Raw genomic sequence first — 19,047 nt, 5'->3', positions numbered from 1 at the left:
ACCAGTGTGACTAAGACAGATACAATTTAATGTAACTTCTTGGGATGACCTACCAAAAAATAAGTTAATTGTATACTAAATGAGTGTATCATATGGGTGCTAGTCATGAAAAAGATTGTATGCATATCGAGACATATTGACAAATGATTTAGCTGTATTAATTTACGAGATGAAAATGTAGCGTAAGTCATCTATATGAAAAACAAAAGGGAGACATAGTGGCCATATGTAACAGTTCATGTTAGAAGAAACCATGTATTGACTATGTATAGGGAGCTGCAGCAAAGGAGGCAGACAGGGGGAAGAGGGAAGAACAAGGACTGTTAATTCTTGTAAGAAAATTGCTTAAAGAGAGAAGCACAGGGGTGGGAGGGTCATAATGGATAGTGGGAGGGGACTGGGGGGATGGAGAATGGGAAGAGGGGATGACAACCTCATAATATGTCATAGAAAATGTTGAAGTTATTGTCTGCTAATTCTAATTGGTCATTGAGAATATTTTGACGGCTGAGTGAGGTGGCGCAGTGGTTAGCTCACTGGACTCGCATTTTGAACGACAATGGCTCAATCCAGATTTAGGTTTTCCGTGATTTCCCTAAACTGCTGCAGGCAAATGCCAGGATGGTTCCTTTGAAAGGGCACAACACAACACAATCTGATATTGCGCTACATCTCTAATGACCTTGATGTCGTTGGGATGTCTTCCTTCCTTCCAAACATATTGACTTTGGTGCTTAACTTGTTTGTATATTTGCATACAATCTAAAATGTTTATAATAGCTCCACAGATGAACTCACTTCCACTGTGAGGCACACAGTTTGTGTTACTGACTTTTTATTTACTCTGTTTTATATATATTTGACAAGCCAATGTGGAATGTTTGTTTTATGAATGGAGTGTGCTCTTTTTACAGTTTTGTGATTCATACACAGTAATATTATTTCCAGAAGATATGGACAAATATTGTGAGCTGTTAATTATATTTTTCCACTTGTATATTGGTTGCAGATGTCATAGTAATGTTTTTCTCCTGGTGTATTGTAGATACGAAAATGGTAGCTAGTCTCTGTTGAAACTGATCATTGAGAAAATAAAAATATTTCAATACGCGATATTGGCTGCAAAAATTCTTATTTATCACCAAAAATATGAATGCAGCCAGCAACATGTGCAACTTAAATTTTTATTTGTAACAAGTTCATGTAGGGACAGGAAGACAATATAAAGTACCTCTCTTTGTTACCCAGAATCTTGAATACACTGCATTGCTTTGAGACTACTTCTGTACTTTTTGCTCAGACTGTTTTCTTACACGTGTGACATATGTTGCCATGTTCTCTGCACTACCATCTATGGTTCTTACTTGTTGTTTCATCTTCATTATTTGACCCACTACTGATACAGGTAATATTTGACCCAGTGCTGTTTACAGGTAATACCTTTTTGTGTATATACAGTGAGGTGACAAAAGTCATGTGAGAGCAATATGCACAAACACAGGTGGCAGTAGTATCGTGGACACACAGTATAAAAGGGCAGTGCATTGGTGGAGCTGTTATTTATACGAAGGTGATTCATGTGAAAAGGTGTCCGATGTTGTTATGGCTGCACCATGGGGATTAACAGGCTTTGGACAGAGAATGGTAGCTGAAGCTAGATGCACTGGAAATTCCGTTTCAGAAATTGTTAGGGAATTCCAGGACTCATAGGTTTAAGAGTGGGCCAAGAATACCAAATTTCAGCCAATACCTCTCACAACGGACACTACAGTGGGTAATGGCTTTCACTTAATGGCTGAGACAAGTGATGTTTATCTAGAGTTGTTAGTGCTAACAGAGAAGCAACCGCGGTAATTGATGTGGATGTCCTATGAATGTATCTGTCACGACAGTGCTGTGAAATTTGATGTTAATGGGCTATGGTAGTAAACACGTGATGCGAGTGCCTATGCTAACAGCACGACATTACCTGAAGTGCATCTCCTGTGCTTGTGGCCATATCAGTTGCAACCTAGATGACTGGGAAACCGTGGCCTGATCAGGTGAGTCTCGCTTTCAGTTGGTAAGAGCTGATTATGGGGTTTGAGGCTGTTGCAGACTTCACAAAGACGTGGACCCAAGTTGTCAACAAGGCTCTGTGCAAGCTGGTGGTGGTTCCATTATGATGTGGGCTGTATTTACACGGAATAGACTGGGTCCTCTGGCCCAGCTGGACTGATCATTGACTGGAAGTGGCTAAGTTCGGCTATTCGGAGACCATTTGCAGCTATTTATGGACTTAATGTCACCAGACAATGATGGAATTTTTATTACTGACAATGTGCCATGTCACTGGGCTACAATTGTTCACGATTGCTTTGGAGAACATTCTGGACAATTTGAGTGAATGATTTGGCCACCCAGATTGCCCAACATGAATGCCATCAAATGTTTATGGGACATAATTGAGAGATAAGTTCGTGCACAGAATCCTGCACCGGCAAGACTTCCACTGTTACCGGCAACTATAGAGACAGCATGTCTCAATATATCTGCAGGGGACTTCTAGCAACTTGTTGAGTCCATGCCACATTGATTTGCTGCACTATCCTGCACAAAAGATCTGACAACAACATTGGTAGGTATCCCACGACTTTTGTCACCTCAGTGTATTTCACGTTCGTAGTGTGTCACTGAGATGGTAAAGATGCTAGTTTGCCTGATATCTTTTCTTGTAACTACTCTGTGAAGAATCCATGTATTTATTCCAGTGAAGTGCAATAAATTGTAAAAATCTTGTACAGATATCACTGTGAAGCAACTTTTATTCATTTCTAGGCATCTGGTCCAGTACATACACTCAATATTTCTTTTTATAATGAATTTTATGGAAGATGTTTCAACTCATTCCTATTTCCTACACTTGAAGGAATCATTCTGAGTAAAATTTTAATTTTCTTGCCTCGGTAAGTGGATGAGGTTTTCATCACATTTCATCATGGCAATTTCAAATAGTGATACTTCGTCATTCTTACTGATGTTGGTATCTCTCTTCTTGAGTGGTTCACTGTACCCACTGGACCTATTTCCGTACTCTTAAATATTTTGATAAGGTGCAAACGTGAGGAGAAAATGCATTGTACCATTCCTTCCGTTTGTATGGAGTGGTGCTATAAGCTTCATAAAAACAAGTTTTCTGCTTGTTTGGAAATCCAATGAATAGTTGTTTGGTATCGGCATCCATGCTGATGATAATTTAATGTTACATTTATCTGCCTTACTAGTCATGTATGGTGTAAATCTGCATCTGACCTAATTGGGAAAGAGCTGTTCATCAATTTTAATGTTTTGTCTCAGACTGTGTATTAGAGAAGGATTTTCGATGAAATTATTACAAACTTCTGTGCACCAAAGTTAACTTGTCTGTTTTTAGTGTTATTGATAACACAGGCCAATGATGAAAAACTGTTTTGCTGAAAATACCTTATTCTTACGTTTTTTAGGGTGGTAAATCCAAATATGATATTTAAAAAACTGTATCACCCACCATTTCTTCACATTTTACTGTTAAATTTATTAAATTATGCGATTTTTTTAAAAGAATTTAACAACTTTTATGTAATTAAAATAAATTAAAAGGGAGGTGTAATGAATGTAGATGACGTTGGTAGCACTGCTGAAAAACATTTGCTGGCAAAAAAAGTCGGGAGGATGACGGTTCAATCCTGCGTCCGGCCATCCCGATTTAGGTTTTCCATGATTTCCCGAAATCGCTCCAGGCAAATGCCGGGATGGTTCCTGTGAAAGGGCACGGCCGACTTCCTTCCCCATCCTTGCTTAATCTGATGAGACCGATGACCTTGCTGTCTGGTCTCCTTCCCCAAACAACCAGCCAACCAGGCAAAAAAAGGTCGACTCTATTTTTGTGTTAACAAATGGTGTTTTGTTTACTGTTAACCTAACCCAACTTTCCTATCTCCTGTACATGTGCTCAGTACAATTTCCAATCGTGGTTGTAAAAGTTCTGCTGACAGTTTTTGTTATATTTGTGGTGAATTTGTGAGTAAAAAACACCAAAGAAACATTACAGACTTTGTGAGAAAGGTTTATCTATCATATTTTGTATCTAAACTTGGTGATCAAGATAAATCTTGGGCGCCGCATAAGGTATGTTATGTGTGTGTTGAAGATCTGAGAAAATGGTCCAAAAAGAAGAAAAAAGCCTTTAGATTTGCTGTTTGTATGATATGGAGGAAGCCAAGAAATCATTCCAATGATTGCCACTTTTGCAGTGTTGATATTACTGGTCATAATTCGAAAAACAAGAAGATAATAAGCTACCCTAACCTTCCGCCCGCCGTCGACCAGTAGGGCATGGTGTAGATTTGCTCGTTCCTGAACCACCAGATGATTTAAATTCTATTCCAACAGAAGTATTTTCTGATGTACAATCTGATTTAGATGAACCAGATGATGAATTCCATTGTAATACAGAAAGTCTACAGCCCAAAATGTTTACTCACACAGAGCTTAAGGATTTGGTTAGGGATCTGGGCTTAACAAAAGAAAAAGCTGAATTGCTTGGCTGTAGATTAAAAGAAAAGAACTTATTGGCAGTTGGAACCAGCATATTGACAGACTTATTTCCTGTTGTTCCTGTTGGATCATAGGGCAGCAGTGAAGACCTTCCATCTGGTTCTGTGGGCAGCCAAACATTTCACTTCACTCCATGTTTTACCAGCTTTCAGAGCTTCTTATTCCACCGTTCTTTTCCATGTCTTTTTCGGGGGGCCATGTGTATGTGTTCCTTGTGGGTTCCAATCCACTGCTGCCTCTTCAACATGTCCTTGTAGTTTGCGTATTGTGTGATCAATCCACCTCTGTTTTCTTTCCTTTATTTGTTCACAGATTGGTCGCTGGTTTGTCATCTCCCACAATTTGTCGTTTGATGTAACATCTGGCCACCTCACATTTGTAATTTGCCGAAGACACCGGTTTATGAAGACTTGCAGCTCATTTACAATCATGTTTGTTACCTTCCATGTTTCGCAACTATACAGGAGGACTGACTTTATGTTGCTATTGAACAAGCACAGCTTGGTTTGTCTTGGGCTGAACGGAAAGCCTCTCCCGTTTGTCTGACGAACCGGTTTCAGGCTCTGTCTCAGGCTGATACTGATCTTCGGCCGGACATGGCTGCATGTCCTGTTCCAGAGGTTGCCCCTCAGTCTGCAAGATCCGGGCGGTCGCAGAGGGTGGGCTTACTGGTAGTTGGGAGCTCCAACATCAGGCGCGTAATGGGGCCCCTTAGGGATATGGCAGCAAGAGAGGGGAAGAAAACCAATGTGCACTCTGTGTGCATACTGGGGGGAGTCATTCCAGATGTGGAAAGGGTCCTTCCGGATGCCATGAAGGGTACAGGGTGCACCCATCTGCAGGTGGTCGCTCATGTCGGCACCAATGATGTGTGTTGCTATGGATCGGAGGAAATCCTCTCTGGCTTAGGGCGGCTATCTGATTTGGTGAAGACTGCCAGTCTTGCTAGCGGGATGAAAGCAGAGCTCACCATCTGCAGCATCGTCGACAGGACTGACTGCGGACCTTTGGTACAGAGCCGAGTGGAGGGTCTGAATCAGAGGCTGAGACGGTTCTGCGACCGTGTGGGCTGCAGATTCCTTGACTTGCGCCATAGGGTGGTGGGGTTTCGGGTTCCACTGGATAGGTCAGGAGTCCACTACAGGCAGCAAGAGACTACATGTGTAGCAGGGGTTGTGTGGCGTGGACTGGGCGGTTTTTTAGGTTAGATGGCCTCAGGCAAGTACAGAAAGGGCAACAGCCTCAAAGGGTGCGGGGCAAAGTCAGGACATGCGGGGACCAAGCAGCAATCGGTATTGTAATTGTAAACTGTCGAAGCTGCATTGGTAAAGTACCGGAACTTCAAGCGCTGATAAAAAGCACCGAAGTTGAAATCGTTATAGGTACAGAAAGTTGGCTGAAGCCAGAGATAAATTCTGCCGAAATTTTTACAAAGGCACAGATGGTGTTTAGAAAGGATAGATTGCATGCAACCGGTGGTGGCGAGTTTGTCGCTGTTAGCAGCAGTTTATCCTGTAGTGAAGTAGAAGTGGATAATTCCTGTGAATTATTATGGGTGGAGGTTACGCTCAACAACCGAGCTAGGTTAATAGTTGGCTCCTTTTACCGACCGCCCGACTCAGCAGCATTAGTGGCAGAACAACTGAGAGAAAATTTGGAATACATTTCACATAAATTTCCTCAGCATGTTATAGTCTTAGTTGGAGATTTCAATTTACCAGATATAGACTGGGACACTCAGATGTTTAGGACGGGTGGTAGGGACAGAGCATCGAGTGACATTATACTGAGTGCACTATCCGAAAATTACCTCGAGCAATTAAACAGAGAACCGACTCATGGGGATAACATCTTCGACCTACTGATAACAAACAGACCCGAACTTTTCGACTCTGTAAGTGTAGAACAGGGAATCAGTGATCATAAGGCCATTGCAGCATCCCTGATTATGGAAGTTAATAGGAATATAAAAAAAGAGAGGAAGGTTTATCTGTTTAGCAAGAGTAATAGAAGGCAGATTTCAGACTACCTAACAGATCAAAACGAAAATTTCTCTTCCGACACTGACAATGTTGAGTGTTTATGGAAAAAGTTCAAGGCAATCGTAAAATGCGTTTTAGACAGGTACGTGCCGAGTAAAACTGTGAGGGACGGGAAAAACCCGCTGTGGTTCAACAACAAAGTTAGGAAACTACTGCGAAAGCAAAGAGAGCTTCACTCCAAGTTTAAACGCAGCCAAAACATCTCAGACAAACAGAAGCTAAACGATGTCAAACTTAGCGTAAGGAGGGCTATGCGTGAAGCGTTCAGTGAATTCGAAAGTAAAATTCTATGTACCGACTTGACAGAAAATCCTAGGAAGTTCTGGTCTTACGTTAAATCAGTAAGTGGCTCGAAACAGCATATCCAGACACTCCGGGATGATGATGATGGCATTGAAACAGAGTGTGACATGCGTAAAGCTGAAATACTAAACACCTTTTTCCAAAGCTGTTTCACAGAGGAAGACCGCACGGCAGTTCTTTCTTTAAATCCTCGCACAAACGAAAAAATAGCTGACATCGAAATAAGTGTCCAAGGAATAGAAAAGCAACTGGAATCACTCAACAGAGGAAAGTCCACTGGACCTGACGGGATACCAATTCGATTCTACACAGAGTACACAAAAGAACTTGCCCCCCTTCTAACAGCCGTGTACCGCAAGTCTCTAGAGGAACGGAAGGTTCCAAATGATTGGAAAAGAGCACAGGTAGTTCCAGTCTTCAAGAAGGGTTGTCGAGCAGATGCGCAAAAACTATAGACCTATATCTCTTACGTCGATCTGTTGTAGAATTTTAGAACATGTTTTTTGCTCGCGTATCATGTCGTTTTTGGAAACCCAGAATCTACTCTGTAGGAATCAACATGGATTCCGGAAACAGCGATCGTGTGAGACCCAACTCGCTTTATTTGTTCATGAAACCCAGAAAATATTAGATACAAGCTCCCAGCTAGATGCTATTTTCCTTGACTTCCGGAAGGCATTCGATACAGTTCCGCACTGTCGCCTGATAAACAAAGTAAGAGCCTACGGAATATCAGACCAGCTGTGTGGCTGGATTGAAGAGTTTTTAGCAAACAGAACACAGCATGTTGTTATCAATGGAGAGATGTCTACAGACATTAAGGTAACCTCTGGCGTGCCACAGGGGAGTGTTATGGGACCATTGCGTTTCACAATATATACAGGGTGTTACAAAAAGGTACGGCCAAACTTTCAGGAAACATTCCTCACACACAAATAAAGAAAAGATGTTATGTGGACATGTGTCCGGAAATGCTTAATTTCCATGTTAGAGCTCATTTTAGTTTCTTCTTCCACCTACGCTCAATGGAGCACGTTATCATGATTTCATACGGGATACTCTACCTGTGCTGCTAGAACATGTGCCTTTACAAGTACGACACAACATGTGGTTCATGCACGATGGAGCTCCTGCACATTTCAGTTGAAGTGTTCGTATGCTTCTCAACAACAGATTTGGTGACCGATGGATTGGTAGAGGTGGACCAATTCCATGGCCTCCACGCTCTCCTGACTTCAACCCTCTTGACTTTCATTTATGGGGGCATTTGAAAGCTCTTGTCTACGCAACCCCGGTACCAAATGTAGAGTCTCTTTGTGCTCGTATTGTGGACGGCTGTGATACAATACGCCATTTTCCAGGGCTGCGACGGAGGGTGGATGCATGTATCCTCGCTAACGGAGGACATTTTGAACATTTCCTGTAACAAAGTGTTTGAAGTCACGCTGGTACGTTCTGTTGCTGTGTGTTTCCATTCCATGGTTAATGCGATTTGAAGAGAAGTAATAAAATGAGCTCTAACATGGAAAGTAAGCGTTTCCGGACACATGTCCACATAACATATTTTCTTTCTTTGTGTGTGACGAATGTTTCCTGAAAGTTTGGCCGTACCTTTTTGTAACTCCCTGTATAAATGACCTAGTAAATAGTGTCGGAAGTTCCATGCGGCTTTTCGCGGATGATGCTGTAGTATACAGAGAAGTTGCAGCATTAGAAAATTGTAGCGAAATGCAGGAAGATCTGCAGCGGATAGGCACTTGGTGCAGGGAGTGGCAACTGACCCTTAATATAGATAAATGTAATGTATTGCGAATACATAGAAAGAAGGATCCTTTATTGTATGATTATATGATAGCGGAACAAACACTGGTAGCAGTTACTTCTGTAAAATATCTGGGAGTATACGTGCGGAACGATTTGAAGTGGAATGATCACATAAAATTAATTGTTGGTAAGGTGGGTACCAGGTTGAGATTCATTGGGAGAGTCCTTAGAAAATGTAGTCCATCAACCAAGGAGGTGGCTTACAAAACACTTGTTTGACCTATACTTGAGTATTGCTCATCAGTGTGGGATCTGTACCAGATCGGGTTGACGGAGGAGATAGAGAAGATCCAAAGAAGAGTGGCACGTTTCGTCACAGGGTTATTTGGTAACCGTGATAGTGTTACGGAGATGTTTAGCAAACTCAAGTGGCAGACTCTGCAAGAGAGGCGCTCTGCATCGCGGTGTAGCTTGCTCGCCAGGTTTCGAGAGGGTGCATTTCTGGATGAGGTATCGAATATATTGCTTCCCCCACCTTATACCTCCCGAGGAGATCACAAATGTAAAATTAGAGAGATTTGAGCGCGCATGGAGGCTTTCAGACAGTCGTTCTTCCCGCGAACCATACGCGACTGGAACAGAAAAGGGAGGTAATGACAGTGGCACGTACAGTGCCCTCCGCCACACACCGTTGGGTGGCTTGCGGAGTATAAATGTAGATGTAGATGTTCTTTTTATGTCAGACAGGGTACAGTTGCACAAAGGCTCCATTTGCCTTCCGTATTCAACTCTTTACATCCTCCTCGGCCCCTCCATCTTTACAGATGGTACTTCCTAGATATACAAAGGAGTCTACTTGTTCCAATTCCTTTCCATACACTGTTAGCTTCACTTGTTTCTCAGATCGCATACTCATTTCCTTAGTTTTCTGAACGTTTATTTTAAGTCCTGAAATTTCTGCTTCCTCTTTCAGTCTTTCTATCTTTTCTTCCATGTCACGCAATCTTTGCGAGAGCAGACAGATATTGTCAGCAAAGTCAAGGTCTTGAAGCCTGGCTTGAATTCCCCACTGAATACCTCTTCTCCTACCATCAACAACTCTCTTCATTGCGCTGTCCAGTACCAACAAGGACAAGGTAGATGACAGAATACATCCCTGCCTCACCCCAGCATTTGTTTGGATAGATTCAGTAAGGTTCCCATTGTGTAGCACCCTAAATTCATTCCCATCATACATGGCTTTAATAATATTTATTATCTTTGACGGTATTCCAAGGTATGCCACATAACTCTCCTATTAAGAGAGTCAAATGCCTTTTCAAAACCAATAAATGTAAGGTAGTGTGTGTTCTGCACTCTGCTGGAGTATTATACGCAGTGTGTCGATGAGATCGACACAACTTTTGTGCTCTCTAAACACAGCTTGCTCTTTTCTCAGTTGTGCCTCGGCTGAGTCCTTGATATGATTTAGCATCAATCTACAGAGTACTTTACTTGGTACAGATAGGAGGGTGATGCCTTGCCAGTTATTACAGTTGGTAGTATCCCCTTTCTTCAGCAATTTAATAATCAGCTCTTCTTTCCAATCCTTTGGTATTTTATCTTCTGACCATATCTTCTCAAACAATGGATGCAGTAGATTTAAGGTGGTGTCAATGTCTGCTTTTAGCACCTCAGGTGCAATATTATCCATTCCTGGAGCCTTCTCGTTCTTCATCTGTTTGAGAGCTATTTTAATTTCAGTCTTAGTTGGTGTGACATTGATTCTGTCACTGGCATCTGGAAAATTTCATTGCCTCTCCCTCTCTTCAGGTTGCTGTCTGTTTAAGACTTCAGAAAAATGTTCTCTCCATCATCTAAGTTGATCTTCTTTTATCATCAACAGTTGACCCTCCTTGCTTTTGACAGGTCTGTTCTTTTTGAAACCTTTTTTGGACAACATTCTTGTGATGAGGTACAGTTCTTTTGCATCGCCCCTTGCTGCGGCTGTCTCTGCTCTCAAAGCTTACTCATTCATCTACTTCCTCTTATCATTCCTCACACTCCTCTTTGAGAGTCAGTAGCTGCATACTCAGCTTGCATTTGAGTTTTCTGTTATCTTGTTTTACTCATATTTAGTTATACCTTAATCTCCTTTCTACAGCTGATCAAATTCCATGTACGCTCAGATGTCCAATCTTTCTTCAAATAGTTTTTAAAGCCAAGGACCTGTTTGCTCAAATTGCAATAGACGTCCTTAATCTGAGTCCATGTTTCATCAACACTATTTTCATCATTTTCCTGTGCTTCTTGGAGTGCCACGTAGAGGTTCCTTTTCAAACTTTCTATTTGTTTCTGAAGAAGAGAAATTTGTTAACATCGAGTATAGATTTAAGTGTCAGGAAGTTATTTCTGAAAGTATTTGTATGGAGTGTAGCCATGTATGGAAGTGAAACATGGACGGTAAATAGTTTGGACAAGAAGAGAATAGAAGCTTTTGAAATGTGGTGCTACAGAAGAATGCTGAAGATTAGATGGGTAGATCACATAACTAATGAAGTATTGAATAGGATTGGGGAGAAGAGAAGTTTGTGGCACAACTTGACCAGAAGAAGGGATCGGTTGGTAGGACATGTTCTGAGGCATCAAGGGATCACTAATTTAGTATTTGAGGGCAGCGTGGAGGGTAAAAATCATAGGGGGAGACCAAGAGATGAATACACTAAGCAGATTCAGAAGGATGTAGGTTGCAATAGGTACTGGGAGATGAAGAAGCTTGCACAGGATAGAGTAGCATGGAGAGCTGCATCAAACCAGTCTCAGGACTGAAGACCACAACAACAACAACAACAACAACAACAACTGTAAATACAAACCATGCTTATGTTGTAACAAAGCATTTCATTAATTTTCTCGTTTACTTTATAGCATAGGATCTTTATACTATATAATAAAAAGCAGATTGCTCGAAAACTATGGGCGATAAAAAAAAACTAAGGTTAGATTTGGATTCAGCTCATAAAAATCTATAAAGATCAGCTATCAAAGTAAAAAAAGTTTTTAAAAAAATTTCGTTGGCCTGTGTAAATTTTTATATCAGAATTTAAAAGTTTCATATTTTATCTGAACCTGTCTGTTGTCATTATATCACAAGAGAACTGTGAGCTTTTGATCAAATAAAGGACATAAATTTCATTTCAAAACATGCACATAAAATTTCAGTGAATATGTCTAGCTCAGAAAGGAAGACACACCAGCTATTGTTTCGACATTGCATATGTGCTTCTCTCTCTGCGGATCAGTTTATATATTTTTAGTGTTGTGTTGTCTATGAACAGCTGCCAAAAATTAGCTGCATTGTGAATTATGAAGTTTCTCTTTGCAAGTTACATTCCCCTGCTGCGCAGAATAAAAACAAATTGCCTTTGTAGTTTTCCAGTTGCATTTCAGGTATGCACCTAATCTCACATCTTTTCCAAATTCAGAATGGCCCACAAAAAAAGGTGAAGATAATGGATATCCACCTCTTCCTTTATTGTATTCACATGGCATCCCTACGTGAGCAATGTGTTGTTTTTTATGAAGAATTTTGTCTTGTTACTGTACCAGTTCTTGGTGTAACTTCCGCAGATGCATCAGGACTACTTTCACTTGATTCAGTGCTATCTGGAGTGCGAGTGTCACTATTAGTTTCTACTTGTCTTTGAGATTCACTACCTTTGGACTCTTACTCTGTAACTTGTTGCAGTTGCTCTATTACTTTCTGCTCAGACAATGTATGAGCTATTTTTGGTGGTTGTATTGTGATTTATACACAACCAAACACTTCAAGCACAGCAAGATGGAGTAATCAGCTCAGAGGCTTCAGCATACATTGTAACATCATATCACACTAAAGTGCAACATCATTGAGGATGTGCAGTGCTCTTGGATGGTATAGGCGCATAAAGAAATGTTAAGTGGTCAAAAGCTGCTGACGCAGCTCTAAATATACAGTGAGATAAAAAAACAAGTACAGTAACATGTCATTAATTTTTGTAATGTAATCTCCGTTGAAAAGAAATAAGACACAGAAAAAAGTATTGTTGTTGTAGACAAATAAAATTTCAGAATGGTCAGTTTGACAGCTTCCATGGATCTAGAGTTAATGAAACTTGTAATGTCAAAAGAACGCACTTTGAAATTGAAAACAGTAGTGCACAGTTAAGTAAAGCACCCCTCAGTCTAAAGGTTGGTTTCAACACTCCATTGCTTTACTTGACCTAGCCCCTTTGGAGATGGTATAGCCTTGCCTTCCTCCAGCCTTTGAACTGATTTATCTAACCATTTGGGGGGGGGGGGGGCTAAAATTTAATGATGTGACTTGGCATTTTTTGTGTGAATTGCAATTTTTTTACACTGATGAATAATTCCCAGAGGTGGATAAAAGATAAGTGACAGCAAAAAATCTTGGGTGCAACAAAGGGTTGAATCCTAAGCATTCGGCAGAGAACTGGAAAACAGTATGCTGCTTGATATTTTGTTTTAGTATATAAGTTTATTTCAAATGTATTGCCTTCACTAACACATGTCCTGACATTGTAGGTGGACTCGAGTCAACTTTGAGTAAACCATTTTTGCTGTCTGTAGTTGTTGGTCATAATATTATTTTCAGCAACGCTTTAAACTTGTTTGATAATTTGCTGTTGCACGTATAATGTTTTTTACTATCTAACAGATATTGCCTACATCTACAATGTCTACGATCTACAATGTCAGTACATGTGCTGATGAAGGCAATAAAGCCGAAATGAGCTTATATACTAAAATAAAATATGAAGCAGCATACTGTTTTCTAATTCTTTGCATAATGTCCTCCTGTGACGTAATATATGCTGCAGGTTCCACAATAAAGAAACTAAAGATTTGGGTTTGTTGTTGGACACTTACCATCGTAGCCACAAAGCACATTAATGTGGCATAGCAAATAGTTCTGTCGTAATGTGAGCAGTATCATTTCTTTCATGTAAAAGTAGTATATTGCTGTGAGTTGTGTGTTATAGAGATTATTTTGCAGCAAAACAGTATATTCATTCAAGTTTCTGGAATGGCTCAAAATAACACTAAACATTTAAGAATGTCATAAACTTATGTTTTCAGTTGGCTCATTAATGACTCCGGAAGTCAGACAACTTGGAGATCATCTTGCTTACAATTGGGTAGTTCTGAACTCTTGAGGGTATAACAACATTTGGCATTTCTAGCATGTAAGATGGTGTCAGGTCCGACAAAGATGCCTTCTTTTCTATGTTATTCGACTTATCTGAGAGAATTTTGGTATCTACTTTGCGCACACGTTATGGTACAGCAATTAGCCATGGATAGTTTTGTAGTGTGCTTATAGAAGGTTCTGAATAATAGTTTCTGCTACTACAACATTTTGTTCAATGATGACATTATTGCAGTGGACAGGAAATAGATGATTCTCCATTGTTATTTGTTCTAGTTGTTATTACTGTGTAATTTCATACACTTATGCAACTAACAAGGCAGTTGTTCTCAACACCTTTTTCTTGCTCCTGTGAAAACACCCTTTTCAGCTAGAAACCATTCACAGTGTGTTCCAGATATTTGGATGCACCTGTCACTGTGAATACCACCTTTGCGTAGCTGCTGGTTTTCATTTGACTGAAATGCAGAATAGGGGGACGTTTTTCAATGTTCAGTATGTGCTTATGTCTATTAGAAATAACTGAAACAAAGGAATATGATAATTTCCAGTTTTTCATAGTGCAGACAATGTATTAATAGGTATTGAGCAAATGACCAAATTGTCATGGCAGCTATACATAATATTTCAACATGATAATGAGTGTTATCTCATCAGATGTGCTGCTGAAGCTGCCGGTAAGCTGAAGTGTGTTCACTTAATGCTTATGGGATTCCCTCACTCCTTGCACCCAAAATTCAGTGACTGGAATCTGACGATCAGACAGTAGAATTTAGGCTACTTAGGAGAGTTGGGATTGCTCGAAAGAGAGAGTAGCAAAGTGAGTGTGGCATCATAGTATGCAGATCTTGGATAGAACACCTGTTCCACTTGTGCAGTTCAAGAAAGGAATGAAGTAAGTCCTTGGCTATAAAATGAACATATTTCTGACAGAAATCAATCATCAATCCACTGGATAATGACAACTGATTCTGTTTGTGAAATACTGTACATGTCTACCATGATAATGTGGCGTATCACCCGAGAACTCTTTCCTATAAGGTCTTGTACGCTCTTAAACAAGGAATGTTGGAAATGGCAGTATGTCTAGATCACTCTGATTTCTGTTCTATACAGGTTAATGTAAAAGCTTGTAAATTATAGATTGCAGCGATCAGTTGTCCTTTTTAAATTTTATTGTGCAGATCTAGATTTCGACTAGAAGCTAGCCATTCTCAATGCACTATTATTTTTGGTCAATGCATGTAATTCCCTGTTGGTCGGGCTTCATTCACAGTTCAATTCAGTTCAATGCATGAAATTCCCTGTTGGTCAGGCTTCATCCACAGTTCATTGAACTGAAAATGGCTTGCTTCTAGCTGAAATCTAGATCTGCACAATAAAATTTTAAAAGGACAATTGATTGCTGCAATCTAGAATTTAGAACTCAATATAACAGTCGCTGAGTGCAACAGCTTTCTGAATCCAGTCTGTCCATTTTTTGCTGTTGATAGTGACATACATAACTTTGAAGTGTTACCATGTATATTTTTTGTATGCTTTTTTCCTTTCTTCTTTTTTCCTCTTCTTCTCTTTTGCTTTCTTCTCTTTTGCTTTCTTCTCTTTTGCTTTCTTCTCTTTTGCTTTCCTCTCTTTTGCTTTCCTCTCTTTTGCTTTCCTCTCTTTTGCTTTCCTCTCTTTTGCTTTCCTCTCTTTTGCTTTCCTCTCTTTTGCTTTCCTCTCTTTTGCTTTCCTCTCGTTTGCTTTCCTCTCGTTTGCTTTCCTCTCGTTTGCTTTCCTCTCGTTTGCTTTCCTCTCGTTTGCTTTCCTCTCGTTTGCTTTCCTTGCATGATGATACTAGCCTCAGAGCTCTTATTCTACTTCAGTATATACCTTTGAACAATTTCTGATACTTTACATCTTTCAACTATGGCATTCTTACTACTGAGATTGGTGCAGTTTCCTCCTTTTCATCCTTCACCAGTAAGCTCCTGAGATTATGGCTGCGTGGCTTGGTTAATGCTAATAAGTATGTTAGTTACATATTTTGTATGTTGAATTCAGGATCAGTAGTTGATTGTATGACATTCACATGAAACATACTCACTTCATTCATAAAAATTTAGATAAGCTTTGTACCTTATTTTGAGATACTGTAATTTCTTTTCTTTTTAGCATAACAAAAGAATCCATAATAGACGTTGAAGCTGTTGTTTCTAAAGTCCCACGTACTGTTGACGGTTGTACTCAGAAGACAGTGGAATTGCATGGATTACAAGTTTTTGTTGTCAGTGCTTCTAAAAGTCAGCTGCCTTTGCAAATTGAAGATGCTGCTCGTCCAGTGAAGGATGATGACAACAGTGAAGTAAGTGTAGGTTACACTGAAGCTATGAAACAAATCTCATGTGATTCAGTCTGAATACACTGGTGCTGTGATGCTGTACACAGGAAAGCATTATGGCTGCAATAATAATAATAATAATAATAATAATAATAATAACCACAATGACTCCATAGAAGCGATGGAAAAAACAGATGCCTATAAATACCTTGGATACAGACAAAAAATAGGAATAGATTTTACAAATATTAAAGAACAACTAAAAGAAAAATATAGACAAAGACTAACAAAAATACTGAAAACAGAATTGACAACAAGAAACAAGACAAAAGCTATAAATACTTATGCTATACCAATATTGACCTACTCATTTGGAGTAGTGAAATGGAGTAACACAGACCTAGAAGCACTCAATACACTTACACGATCACAATGCCACAAATATAGAATACATCACATACATTCAGCAACTGAAAGATTCACATTAAGCAGAAAGGAAGGAGGAAGGGGATTTATCGACATAAAAAACCTACATTATGGACAGGTAGACAATTTAAGAAAATTCTTTATAGAACGTGCAGAAACTAGCAAAATACACAAAGCAGTCACTCATATAAATACATCGGCTACACCACTGCAATTTCATAACCACTTCTACAACACTTTAGATCACATAACATCAACAGATACGAAGAAAGTAAATTGGAAGGGGAAGGCACTACATGGCAAGCAGCCGTATCATCTAACACAGCCACACATCGATCAAGACGCATCCAACACATGGCTAAGAAAAGGCAATATATACAGTGAGACGGAAGGATTCATGATTGCAATACAGGATCAAACAATAAACACCAGATATTACAGCAAGCATATTATTAAAGATCCCAATACCACAACAGATAAATGCAGACTTTGCAAACAACAAATAGAAACAGTAGATCACATCACAAGCAGATGTACAATACTAGCAAATACAGAATACCCCAGAAGACATGACAATGTAGCAAAAATAATACATCAACAGCTTGCCTTACAACATAAACTTATAAAACAACACGTTCCCACATACAAGTATGCACCACAAAATGTACTGGAGAATGATGAATACAAATTATACTGGAACAGAACCATTATAACAGATAAAACAACACCACATAACAAACCTGACATCATAATCACCAAAAAAAAGAAGAAATTAACACAACTAATCGAAATATCCATACCCAATACAACAAATATACAAAAGAAAACAGGAGAAAAAATTGAAAAATACATCCAACTGGCTGAGGAAGTCAAGGACATGTGGCATCAGGATAAAGTTGACATTATACCAATTATACTATCAACTACAGGAGTCATACCACACAATATCCACCAGTACATCAATGCAATACAGCTACATCCAAACTTATATATACAACTACAGAAATCTGTAATTATTGATACATGTTCAATTACCCGAAAGTTCCTAAATGCAATATAACATATACCGTACAGTTAAAAGGAAGTGACGCTTGATCAAGGTCCGCGTCACTTTCCATTTTTAACCAGACTTAACGTCTGAGAAAGTAAAGAAATAATAATAATAATATTTTAGAGTATTCAATTGTTGTTGATTAATCAGGTCTTGTGCCTGTATGGTATGTTGTTGATATATGTTCTCAATGATTTTCAGCAAATAATGTTGTTAATCAATCTTTCTCTAATCGTAAGTCAGAAGGTGGCTTTGAGAGAGAGAGAGAGAGAGAGAGAGAGAGAGAGAGAGAGAGAGAGAGTGGGGGTGGAGGGGGGGTGGAGGTGTGATGGTGTGTGAATAATGTCTTATGTATGGTGGCCTCTCATCATGAGGAGATACTTTTAGCTAGGCTGTGTATTGGGCACTGTCGTTTCAGTCACTGTCATTTGTTAAGTGGAGATCCGACACTACTCTGTGCTTACTGCAACCAACCATTAACAGTGCACCATTTTCTGACCCAATGCCAATTTTATAACCGTTTACATTTTAATCACTGTTTGCCATCTGAATTATTGGATATTTTAGCAAATACAGTAAGGGCTGTAGATCATGTTTTACTTTTTGTTCATCATAGTGATGTGCTGAAGGAAATTTAGTTTTCGACTTTTTGAGCAGCCTGTTCAAAGGGGAAGTGATTATTTTTAGCTATCCCTCTACTCCAGTTGACTAGGCTCTGAATATTATTGACTTCAAATTCGTTCGGTAATTTACCTTTTTAAGTTATGACACAGGCGATTATGACAGCTGCTTTGCACCCCTAAAGCAACAACAAACTAAGAATCAAATATATGGTGGCAGGAAGGGGGGACAAACATCATCCACATTTCCAAGTCTTGGAGTGTTGTTGCAGACAGCAGTGAGGTTCACTTAGTGATAACACATTAAAATATATGAGGGAGATCACAAATGTTCTGACTGTTTTCAATTAACTCCTCAGACAACTGTGCATTTGAAAGAAAAATAAAGTTCTTCTATGACACTGCATTAAGTGCTCCACAGCTATAGTTCCAGGTGCTTCCGCTATGCTGAGTACGGTACATGGAACAGTTGATGCTGAGCTGAAGTCATGTTGGTTTGTAGTGTAGTTATAACTCTTAAATGGCTAAGTGATTTTGGTTTTATTGACCATTTTGTGTTTATTCTTCTTAATTTTGGCATTGTGGGCATAAAGTTCTCTTCCCAAATTTATAGAATGTATTTCTTGGATAACTCTGTCACAGTCTCACAACTGCCTCCTTGCCCCCTCCCAATTTGTAAAGGAAATGTGGATTCATATTCATCCAGCCATTTTCCATAATCCCCATAATGGAATAGACCAGGAAAAACAAAGAGTTTA

General features: G+C 39.5%; 1 protein-coding gene across 1 annotated transcript in view; it reads left to right on the top strand.

Annotated features, from left to right (window-relative positions):
- Positions 1-19,047, top strand: part of LOC126470334 (aspartate--tRNA ligase, cytoplasmic) — a 106,580-nt gene that overhangs the window by 40,648 nt on the left and 46,885 nt on the right. The window contains exon 5 of the mRNA XM_050098120.1: positions 16,027-16,216. Coding sequence (XP_049954077.1) covers positions 16,027-16,216 — 190 coding nt within the window. The remainder of the gene's footprint in view (positions 1-16,026; positions 16,217-19,047) is intronic.

This window comes from Schistocerca serialis, chromosome 3 (assembly GCF_023864345.2).
Source record: "Schistocerca serialis cubense isolate TAMUIC-IGC-003099 chromosome 3, iqSchSeri2.2, whole genome shotgun sequence".
NCBI lineage: Eukaryota > Metazoa > Arthropoda > Insecta > Orthoptera > Acrididae > Schistocerca > Schistocerca serialis.
This window is presented reverse-complemented; position numbering and strand designations above follow the sequence as displayed.